At 43.7% G+C, this 12,140-nt stretch overlaps 1 protein-coding gene across 1 annotated transcript in view; it reads left to right on the forward strand.

The window, feature by feature from the left end:
- Positions 1-12,140, forward strand: part of DNAH14 (dynein axonemal heavy chain 14) — a 230,549-nt gene that overhangs the window by 23,953 nt on the left and 194,456 nt on the right. Inside the window, 5 exon segments of the mRNA XM_087718645.1 lie at positions 2,381-2,637; positions 3,223-3,385; positions 3,845-4,133; positions 6,239-6,360; positions 8,088-8,327. Coding sequence (XP_087574771.1) covers positions 2,381-2,637; positions 3,223-3,385; positions 3,845-4,133; positions 6,239-6,360; positions 8,088-8,327 — 1,071 coding nt within the window.

Below are 12,140 nucleotides of genomic sequence, written 5' to 3' on the forward strand. Positions count from 1 at the left end.
ATCTGATCATAATTATCTTACTCTCCTTTTAACATTCTTAGCAGACTAATGCATGATTTTGAAATTAGATGCTTACATATACTATTTTCTCTCTTGAGGATACAAGATATTTCTGATGAATTAGTTCTAGTTTTGGTTCAGAAGTAACTAAAAACCATATTTTCTGGAGTTAAAAGGACCACAGAAATCTCTGCATTTGAAAGGACCATAAACATCATCTTATTCATTTATCTTCTTAGTGCATTGAATAGTGTAGTAATCTAACACTTCAGCAACAATGACCAATGCATCTCTCTATATCTCTCGTTGATAAAATTAAAATCAGGCATAGAATATACGTATAAAAAAGTACGTAAAAATATAACTGAATAACAGAGTTGGAAGGGGCCTTGGAAGTCTTCTAGTCCAGCCAGCTGCTCAAGCAGAAAAATGTTTCCCATTTCAGAGAAATGGTGGTTCAATCGCTTCTTAAAAACCTCCAGTGTTGGAACACCTAGAACTTCTAGAGGCAAGTCTCTTGGCTCAAGAATCCAGCCTGTATAATCATATATTTTTCATATACACTGGAACTTTTTATCACTGATTAATTGTTCTAACTGTATACATATAACTACAACTAACTACATATACAAATGTATATAAAATAAATTTAAAATACAAAAGGGCTTGATGGTGGTCGATGTCACCAGCACTTAGCACACCGGTGTGGATGTTCTTTACCATTACTTTCTGAAAGAATATAACCTTTTAGTCATGCTGGAAAAACTTCAGGTTTTCCATGACATGACCTATGGATGATTCTGTTGCATTAGAGGTCCTCTCTTAATATCAGATCTTTGCTTCCCTTACATAGTCTTCAACAATAAGATCAGGATCATCTAACAAGATGTTCCAAACTATTATCATTCTGATCATGACTTAATAAGTTTTCACCATTTCCATATCGCTTGCATATATGATGTCTATTTCACAGACACTGCTTTCCATCAGAGCATAATTGCTTATATTTTTGAAGAAACTGCAGTTGACTCACCTTTACTCAGGGTACATATTTCCCTATCATTCAATGGCTCAAGAATCCAGCCTGTATAATCATATATTTTTCATATACACTGGAACTTTTTATCCTTTATTATTCTTATGTTAATTTGAATAACTCATGTTCTATGATTAACATATTCTAATTGTGTCAGTTATGATTAGGTCCTAGCTATAGTTGTCAAATAAAATGTGTCCACTATTTGCATACTATAGTATTTCTCTTTCCCATTCCAGTACTTTCCGTGGAGCAGCCACAGCAAAACCTACTAGCTCTTTGAAGGCCTTCAATTTGGAAAGTTTATTTTCACATTTCATCCCTCCCATTGTTGATTCATAGGATTTATAGAAAATTGATATGAATTCTCAATCTTATCATCAATCTCTTTATTTTTAAACATCTGGGTATTTCATCTTCAATTGATATGAATTTCCCAATATTTTGATCTCTGTGCTGTAATTACACGAGGAGTTCTAAAATGTGATAGATAATTTTTCTCTCCAACTTGTTAATTTCATATACAAGCAACTGCAATGCTGCCAATTTTCTATATCAATGGATTGTGGAGTATAATTTCTACCATAATATTCTTTATTGGACTGTCTTGTTATGTTAGAAGTTCATTAGAAATTCCTGATTCTTAGAGGTTCTGGACTCCTTTTCAAAGTAAGGTTGGTTTTCAGTCCAGTCCTATTTGTCTTCTATAAGAGTTTCATAGATATCTGAAATTGTGGTCAAACTTAGTCAATTTTCAATAGTCAAGGCTGTGGTTGCAGTTGTTATTCACTGCTACCACCACCCTTTTTGCTATACGGCAATTCTGATAAGAAATTTCATTTTCATTTTCATTTTCTTAGAATTTATAGGCCGCCCTTTTCCCTGAGGGGACTCAGGGCGGCTTACATAAAATAAGGAAGGGAGGGTACAAGACAATAAATGCAAAGCAATACATAAAAGTAAAATAATAAACAACATTCATTCATCATTTGGGTGGGGACATATTATCTTTATCCCCAGGCCTGACGGGCTAGCCAGGTCTTAAGGGCTGTGCGGAAGGTCTAGACGGTGGTGAGGGTACGAATCTCCACGGGGAGATCGTTCCAAAGGGTCGGAGCTACTACTGAAAAGGCTCTCCTCCGTGTGGTTGCCAGTCGACACTGACTGGCAGATGGAACTCGGAGGAGGCCTAATCTAAATTCTTATATATGAAATTTCTTCAAACTTTGTTTTCCTTGTTGAAAAAAGTGAGATAAAAAGTAAATAATACAAAATGTCTAAATGATGAAAAAATACTGTATATATTTATTACTTGTGCAAATTTATTATTTCATAATGCTGTAGGTGGCAAAAATGAAGGGAGCAGAAACACTTTTTCAGCATCCACTGCATGATTTCAAAGAGAAACCAAAATACTTTGAGATAGCTGAATGGCGGCATATTATGGAACGCTTTTCTAAGTTTGTTAAGCTTGTAGATAGAATCTTTCAAGAATTTCTTCGCAGATTGGTAAACAATGCCCTAAATACTCTTTGGGAGATATTTAAAGGTTCCAGTAATATGACAATTTCAAAAAGGAAGACAAATGAAAGCCTTATGAGGTTAGTTTTGCCTATTTCATGATTAAAACACTGCCTCTTATTTAATAATATTGCTTATAAAATTCTGTTTTAGATTCCTTATTATTATTTAGTATTATTGTTACTGTTATATTTCCTTTATTTTTAAGCTTGGGTTACTTATTATAAAAATTATAAAACAATTCTTGGAATAAACGCTTATGGAACATAAGTAAAGCACCAAGTATTTATATTTTAAATAAAAATGGATATAGTGTATAATTAAGTAAATGAATAATAATTTATTGCTCCTTTTTGTCTCTTGAGTTACATGTGCTAGCTTTATTCTGGTAAAAAGAAAATATCTATAACTAAGCTATAATATCTCTCACATGTGTGCATGGTTCAAGATGGTTCACCTTCTCTGCCTTCATTATTTGTGAGCCCCTTCTGACTGGAGAATTCTGGGAGTTGTCTATTCTATCTCCTAGTACTGCTACATCCCTACTATTTCCTAGTATTGCCACAGCATCTTGATGTATACTTTGCGGTATTGTCAGTTATTAAAATGAATTATGCTATTTAAAATATAAATTAGGATTTTTTCCTGTTTTTTCACATATGCAGAGCATATAAAGATACAATTGATAAAGCACTTGGGTTATTGACTGAAAATAGATGCCAGTGGGTATATGAAAATGAGCATTTTGAAGATACTCGGAAATTATTGCACCGTTCAAAGAAATCAGAAGCACAACGTGAAATTGTTACTGTCAGTGATATAGATAAGGTGAATTGATTTCTAAATGAAGGTATCTTACAACACAGATTATCCAATATTTCATATTTATCTTAAAATTCAATATAATAATGATTAAATTTAATTTTTAAAATTTAAGTTTAAATACATGCTGAAAGCTATTTATTGTTATACCTTTAAAGACAAAATCTTGCCTTTAAATACAAAATCATTTCATGGTTCCTTATGAAAAAAACTTATGAAGATTAATTACATTTTCCATATTTCTCAAACATCTTTTTATGCTTTACAACAGATTCAAAAGCACATTATCATAATATAGTCTTCTCTATTGATTAGTATCAAGTCAAAAATAATGCTGTTTTCTTCTGCCTTTATTTGTTCCTTGTTTTAGATTGAAAATCTTTTGTTTTTAATACTCTCTAGTTCCATTTGCATGATTTAAAAAAAAGAATATTCAATTTTTGTTATATTTTCATATGACTTTAGATCCTAGAAGAAGTGAAAAGGGAACTAAAAGGAGAAGAGGAATATTCCCCAATATTTGAAATAAATATTTGTCTGAGAATTCCCTATGAAAAGGAGTATCATAGAAAATATTACCAAAATGATGACGATTATATTGCAGAATCTTCTGCAGAATCTTTGAAGGAAACATTAGATTTTGATGAAATTTTGAACAGCTCATTTGAAGATGATAGCAAACTTGAAGAAAAATCAGAAAGTACTACAGAAGATTTGGGTACATTCAGGAATGAAGAAGCAATAAAGCCATTGAGTAAGATTAATAAGGTTCTTTGAAAATAAGGAGGAATTTTACACTACAAAAGCACAGAGCCATAGCTCAGCTCATGGATTAATTAGATGTGCCATTATTCTATCTGTTCTTGCCATGCTACCGTAGTTTTTTGGAGTATAAGACATACTTTTTTTCCTCAAAAAAGAGGCTGAAAATCTGGGTGCGTCTTATACACTGAATACAGCATTTTTTGCTTCCAAAGCCCTGCCCCTTCACCAAAATGGCCATAGATATCCTCATGGAGGCTTTCAGAGAGATGGGGGCTGGGGAGGGCAGAAATGAGCAAAAAAACCAGCCATTTCTCTCCCCCCTGCCCCCAGCAGCACTCTATAAGTCTCCATAAGGTTATGCATGGAATTTTTTTGACAAAAAATAGGCCTATTTTTGCAAAAAACAGGCTTTTTTGCTCATTTTTGCCCCCCTCCCCCCAAGAGCACCCTGCAAGTCTCCCTCCCCCAAGGCTATCCATGCCTTTTTTTTAAAAAAAAAATGGCCTGTTTATGTGAAAAACGGGCTATTTTTGGGAGGTTTGCAGAGTGCAAAACCTTTTTTTTTTCCTTTTGGAAAGCTCCTTAACTGATTGATGAGAATTACATTGATCAAGTGCTGTGCTAGCAGAAACAAGTCTTAGATGCTTCAGATTGTCAGTGATTTCCTTCTCCATCACATGGATAAATACATCTACCTACCTACCTACTCTATCTCCCTCCCTCCCTCCCTACTGTATTTCTCTCTCCCTCCCTCCCTCTACCTACCTATCTATTTCTATTTCTATTTATTGAATTTATAGGCCGCCCAATCCCGGAGGACTCCGGGCAGCTTACAGAAATAAGAATATTAAGAAAGATTAAAAGCAAGTAAAACACAACAGATTAAAAGAAACACAACATGCACCCAGTCTAAGTGGGGCTGCACCTCAGTCAAGAGGTCAACAGCCCCAGGCCTGCCGGAATAGCCAGGTTTTGATAGCTTTTCGGAAGGCCATGAGAGTGGGTAGGGTCCGGATCTCTGGGGGTAGCTCATTCCATAGGGCCGGAGCGGCAACAGAGAAGAGTATCTACCTACTCTCTCTGTCTCCCTACCTATTGTATTTCTCTCTCCCCCCCCTCTATCTACCTATGTACCTACCTACTCTCTCTCTCCCTACCTATCAACTGTATTTCTCTTTCTCTCTATTTCTCTCTATCCCTCTACCTACCAACCTACCTACTGTATTTCTTTCTCTCTCTATTTCTCTCTCTATCCCTTTATCTACCTACCTACCTACCTACCCTCTATCCCTACCAATTGTATTTCTCTCTCTTTCTCTCCCTCTCTATCCCTCTATCTACCTACCTACTTTTTAAAAAATTTGCTTCTTCAAAACCTTAAGAATCTTAAGAATCCATAAAGCTGGCAAAATAAAAACAAGCAAGCCACCTGGAACTCCAACCTGCTAAAGATCTGTTTTTACCAAACACATTCTTTTCCCTTGCTTGGATCTGTCAGAAGCTCATGTATTGAGTCACCACCATTCTACAGGGGTGAATAAAGACCACCTCCTCTCTTTTAAAGTTTCGTTTTCGGAAAGAAGTTAATTTCTGGGGTAAATTCCTCAACAGGAGTTGGAAATTAAGAATAGTTCACTCAGATCACACACGCTGTTTTTGGCTCATCTCCTTTATTGCTCTTTCATCAGAGCTGTAACAGCCTCAGTCCAGTCAGTTTAATGGCCATCTAGTCCCCCCACCCCGCATCAGGATGAGAAGTTTTTCAGGATCAGACAGTGAATTTGCAGGCTCCCTGTGACTGATGAAACTTCCCCCTTTGCCTGCACCACCTCTCCAAGGCGGCTTGGATCCAATTGAGTCCAATTGGACCTCATGTCAGGAAGAATACGGTGGCTTAACACAGAGCCCTGTGAAAGCTCACCATTCTTGCCAAGACGTTCGCTCTGCTTCTCTGCAATATTCTTTCAAAAGATCTTAAACTACAACTCTCTTATTATTATCCTCAAAAGATATTATTTTATTTTATTTCTGTATGCTAGCATTCCTTATATATTTTTTCTTTGTATGAACATGTAATTCCTTAATTCGGGGTAGTGTCAGGTCAACTAGATGAAGCTGAGCATTTACTGGCTAGATGCCCTTCCTGGTGCCTATGTGGAGTTCACAAGTTATTCTCCAACGTTGGTGGAGACAGTGGTCATGCATGGGTTAACTCAGTCAGTAAACAATAGAACTGAGTCTACCAATAGCAATAGCAATAGCAATAGTTAGGCTTATATACCGCTTCATAGGGCTTTCAGCCCTCTCTAAGCGGTTTACAGAGTCAGCATATTGCCCCCAACAACAATCTGGGTCCTCATTTTACCCACCTCGGAAGGATGGAAGGCTGAGTCAACCTTGAGCCTGGTGGGATTTGAACAGCCAAACTGCTGAACTGCAGTGCTGCATTTAACCACTGCGCTACCTCGGCTCTTACCAAAGTGATGTCATCGCCCCAGAGGAGTGTCCTCCCACATTTTCAGACTCAGTTCAATCCGAACTGGCTGTGCTAACTGCTTTCTCCTCAACTTTAATAATTATTTAAATTATATTTAATTGGATATTATTCTAATTTCATCTAAATTACACCAAATTGGAAGGAATCGGGATAGCTCCTCAGAACTAAATCTCTCAACTAGCCCCGGGGCTTTTCAGAGAGACCCACAAGGGCTCCTTCGAGGCTTCTGCCTCTTGAGCTTGCCAGTAAGAGGTGCGCCTGCAAACAGCGCCTCTTTGCAATGGCTGTTGGAGGCCCCATCTGCGCTGCTACCTCTGCTGGGCTCCAGACCTCTCCCTCGTTCCGCAGCCACTCCAAGCGCTGCCAAAGACCACCAACAACCTCCAGCAGCCCAGAACAGCCGCCAGCAGCTGCCACCATCACCGGGAAGCACCGCCACCACTGCTGCACACCGGTACGGCTCCTCAGCGTTCCCGCCCATCGGAACGCCGCCGCTACTCCTCTCAGCCTCCGCAGCCTCCTCGCAGGACCTTCGACACCCTCACTTACCTTGCGGCCTCGGCTACCTCGTGGCACCTGCCCATAGGCTCTGTAGCCTCAGCGGCCATTTTGTTTTGGCATGAAGATCTCTGGTGGCCATTTTGAAAGTGTTCAACGAGTCGTGAGTACAGTCCATGGCCTCTTCTCCTGCCCCTGAGCCACAAATGCCTCTATCCTCCAATGAGATCCCTTCTGCTGGGACCCGCAAATGCAAACCAGCCCCAGAAGCATCCCCCCTGAAGCCCTCTCCCAAAGCCCCCAGGAAGTCACAGAGGGGTATTACCAAGCCACAGGCCAGGGACAGTGCCACCTAGGCACCTCCATGCAAGGCCAAGGCCAAGACTAAGCACACTGAATCCCATCTATTTCAGGCCCAAAGGCCTTCTCAGACAAGTCCCCCTCCTGACTTATCCTCTTGAGTCAGAGGATGATCTCTCTCCTGTTGCATCCATCATTCAGCCTGAGGAGGCCAGGGGCCCAGGCGACTTCGCCTGCAGTGGGGATGAATCTGAGAGTGGCAGGAGCAACACTCCGGATGAGGAGCCCCTCTATCAGGAGGAAGATTCTCCTCCCCCCCCCCGCCGCTCTTACTCACTCACTCATATGGCAGACACAATTTCTGAGGCCATTGAAAGTGGCATAGCAGCGGCCCTTAAACATAGGTCTTCTAATCACTCTACCCCACACAGGTCTGCTTCTTCCTCTGGTTCCAGATGCAGGGATGGTGATCTCTCGGCTTTGTTGTCACATGAGCTCCCTGGCACTTCCAACCATCCTTCGGTTTTTGGCGAAGAAGAACATGCGGCAAGAGATTCAGATCTCTCGGAAGATGGAGGGCTTCCCCCTGACCCACCTGCATTTGTCGGTTTGTTCAAACCTGCTTTCTTTTGTTTTCTCCTCTTTAAGGCCAAGAGAATCGCTGGCATACCTTCTCCTAAAGCACCTCAAGGGACAGAAGCGGACAAGACGGACACTACCGATCCCCTCTTCATCCAGCCTAAGGTTGAAAAGGAGGTGATTCCATCTCCCAGACTCTTCATAGACTTGGTCCAGAACCAATGGGCCTCACCAGGTACAGATCCTCTCCCCAATACCTTGGACAAGCGCCTGTATAACGTGGAACCAGAACTCACCAAGGCCTTAGAGGTACCTTCTATCGATTTACCTATATTGGCCTTTCTTCCCCCAATGCAGCCTCAGCTGCTCCTGAGGAGGCTCTTCACCCCGAATACAAGAGAATAGAACAAACGGTAGTCAAGAGTCACCAGGTCTCAGCTTGGGCCGTTAGGGCGGGTACCTCTGCCTCTTTCTTTAGTCGCTCTGCTCTCTTATGGCTGAGGCAACTGCAGGCTAGGCTTCCAGCCAGGGATTCCAAGGCTCGCAGGGACATTAACAAAATCAAAGTGGCCCTAGAATACACAGCAGATGCTTCCTTGGATGCGCCTGGTTTGTGTCCAAAGCCATAGCATCCTCCATTTCTACCTGTTGTCTGCTTTGGCTAAAGCAGTAGCAGGCGGAAGCCCAGGCCAAGTGGAGGCTTGCCTCCTCTCCCTCTTCTCCATCCCTTCTCTTTGGAGCCCCATTGGACCCCCTATTGGTGGAGTCCAAGGATAAGCGGAAGGTCTTGAAGCTGGCCACTAAGAAACAAGAGGGCCGCGGTCAATCCTTTTATCGCAGACAGCCCTTTTGGGGTCAGGACAGGGTTTCCTCCAACTCCCATCTGCAACATCAGGCTCCGCCCAGGCAGGGCCCTCCTTTACTAACAGATTGGGCAGAAACAGCCAGTGATTCCAGCCCAGAAAGTCATTCAGGTCTCGACTTGGGCTGTTAGGGCGGGTACCTCTGCCTCTTTTTTTAGTCGCTCTGCTCTCTTATGGCTGAGGCAACTCCAGGCTAGGCTTCTGGCCAGGGATTTCAAGGCTCCCAGGGATATTAACAAAATCAAAGTGGCCCTGGAATACAGAGCAGATGCTTCCTTGGACACGCCCGGTTTGTGTCCAAAGTCATAGCATCCTCCATTTCCATCTGTCGTCTGCTTTGGTTAAAGCAGTGGCAGGCGGAAGCCCGGCCAACCTATCCTACAAGAGGCAGAAGTGACTGCCTGGAGGATCTCACCATAGAGGGACATCTGTCATCAATGACGTGTGGGTCAGGTCCACGATCCAATTCGGCCTTCACTTGGATTTGCGCTCCAGCCCTCTGAACCACTTTGTCCCGTGCCCCATTTCCAGGGATCCTCAAAAGAGACTCCTAGTGGAGCCGGCCATTCATCATCTGCTCCTCATACTGGCCATACAACCTAAGCCTCCAGACCAGGTGAGACGGGGGTTCTACTCTTGTCTCTTTGTCGTGCTGAAGTCTTCGGGGCGCTGGAGAGCGATCCTCGATCTCACATTCTTAAATCGATTCATCAGGTACTGGAGATTAAAAATGCACTCTCTCCTGTCAATTCTAGAGAGTGTGCGCAGACACGACCTTCTAACATCAGTGGACCTCACGGAGGTATACCTCCATGTACCCATTCACAAACAACACAGACGGTTTCTCCGATTCATCTATGTGGGCTGTCACTTCCAGTATTGAGCCTTTCCCTTCGGACTATCATCAGCCCCGAGGGTCTTCACCAAGATCCTGTCAGTGGTAGCAGCTCACCTTCGTGCCAGACCCATTCGGATCTTTTGTTACCTGGACAACATCTTCCTGTTGTCCAGGTCACGCACCCAAGCCCTGCGGGATCTGCAAGATACCTTGCAGGTACTTCAGGAGGTGGGGTTCTCCATCCATTAGGATAATAAAAGTCACCTTGCCCCCACCTCTCATCTAGTACACTTGGGGGCTCATCAACTCTGCCCAAGGGATGGTCTTCCTGTCTTGGGAGCGACAGATCAACCTCAGGGAATTAGCCTTAGAGGTACGGAGGAAGCAGCAGGCACTTCTTCTCCAGCTGTCTCAACTGCTGGGGCAGATGGTCTCTTGCTTCTCCATCGTTCCTTGGGTGCGGCTTCACAGCCACTGCCTCCAGTGGTTTCTTCTGCCATTCCAAAAGACCAACAGCAGCTGTTCTCCAGCGACAGTCAGGTTGACTCCAGAGGTCCTTCTCTCTCTGGATTGGTGGATCTCCCTGGCCATCTCTCAGGGAACATTCTCGCCTCATAGTTAAAACGGACACGAGTTTGACGGGTTGGGGCGCTCATCTGGAGGATCAGATAGCTCAGGGTCTCTGGTCCGACTCCGACCTTTCCCACAGTATGAATTGGCTAGAATTGAGGGCCATTCATCTAGCTTTCCTTCAGTTCCAATCTTCGGTTCGCAATACACATGTGCTCATTCGGACAGACAACATGACAGCCAAGGTTTCCCCAGGTTTTGGAGTTCCTGCAACAAGGATTAGACAAAGAACTTATGCCTAACACCTTGTGGAGGCAGGTTTTGGCTCTCTCTTCGGTTCTTTCCCTTCACCGAAATGAGCCTCTCTCCTTGCACCCTCATGTGCGCCACTTCATTAAGGCCGCGCCTAACCTCTGCCCTCCTGTCATCCACTGCTTCCTCTTGTGGGATCTCACCAAGCTCCTTGACTCTCTCACTGGACCACTCTTCGAGCCTCTCAGGTTGGCTTCCCTGCATCACCTCACATTGAAGACAATCTTTCTGGTGGCTATCACGTCAGCACAACGCGTCCCAGAATTGGCAGCTCTTTCCATCCGTTCAGATCTGTGTACCTTTCACTCAGACCGTGTGGTCCTTCGGCTTGATCCCACCTTTATCCCAAAGGTCAATTTGGCCTTTCATTGGTCCCTGGACCTCACCCTACAGAACTTTTGCCCTAATCCCTCTCACAGTCTCAAACACAAATGGCACAAGTTAGACGTCAGAAGGGCTCTTAAGATCTATATTGCCACGACGGCTGTCTTCAGATGCACTGAGGCGCACTTTGTCTCTTTCTATCCCACAAACAAGGGTCTAAAGGCTTCGCCATCTATTGTTGGGCACTGGATCCAATCAACCATACCTAGAACTTACGTGGCAAACCACTTCTCTCCTCCATCCAACATCATGGTGTATTCCACACGCAGCGTGGCTACATCTGCAGCATGGACAAGGCAGGCCTCGGTGGAAGAGATCTGCAAGGCGGCCACCTGGGCGACCCCCAATTCCTTTATGCTCCATTAGAAAATGGACAGATACACGTCGGTGGCTGTGGCATTCGGATGACGAGTCCTCCAACAAGCTCTCTCTTCTTCAAACTCCTAGCCCAGTATCATTCCCACCCGGGGACATGCCCAGCTCTGGTATGTCCCATGCATGACCACTCTCTCCACCAATATTGAAGAATGGGGCATTGGTTCTTACCTGATACGCCTCTTCTTGAGGCAGGTGGAGACAGCGGTCATCCCCACCCTTGGTTCCTGGCCTAGTGGCGGTGGGGATTATGGAGCTAGGTTGCGTTTCGGAGGATTGAAAACAATCAACTAATGCACAGCAGTCTACTTATCTCCTTCGTCACAAAAGTGGGAGGACACTCCTCTGAGGTAATGAAATCACTTTGGTAGACTCAGTTCTATTGGTTACTGACTGAGTTAACCCATGCATGACCACTGTCTCCACCTGCCTCGAGAAGGGGCATATCAGGTAAGAACCAATGGCCCATTTTCCCTTTGAACCATGAGAGAGAAACATCTACTACTACCAGGGGTGGGTTTCAGCTAGTACGCACCGGTACAACTGTAGCCATTTGCCAAACTTAGTGTGTCTTCCCATACCTGTTCTTCTGGAGGCTGCATACTGGAATGCTCCCTCCCATGACCTGCCCCCTTGCACGCTCCCTCCGCCCACCCAGTCGCCGCTCTCTCATCCTGCCTGTCCCCACCAGGCTTGCCCCGCCAACAGCTGCCTCGTTTCCAATTGGGGGTGGGAAATGCATGCAGAGAGAGGAAATCCCATGGATTCCCCACCCCCTCC

The sequence above is a fragment of the Thamnophis sirtalis genome, unplaced genomic scaffold (assembly GCF_051295495.1).
Source record: "Thamnophis sirtalis isolate CommonGarterSnake01/CBP01778 unplaced genomic scaffold, rThaSir2_p1.2 scaffold_6, whole genome shotgun sequence".
In the NCBI taxonomy this organism is placed as follows: domain Eukaryota; kingdom Metazoa; phylum Chordata; class Lepidosauria; order Squamata; family Natricidae; genus Thamnophis; species Thamnophis sirtalis.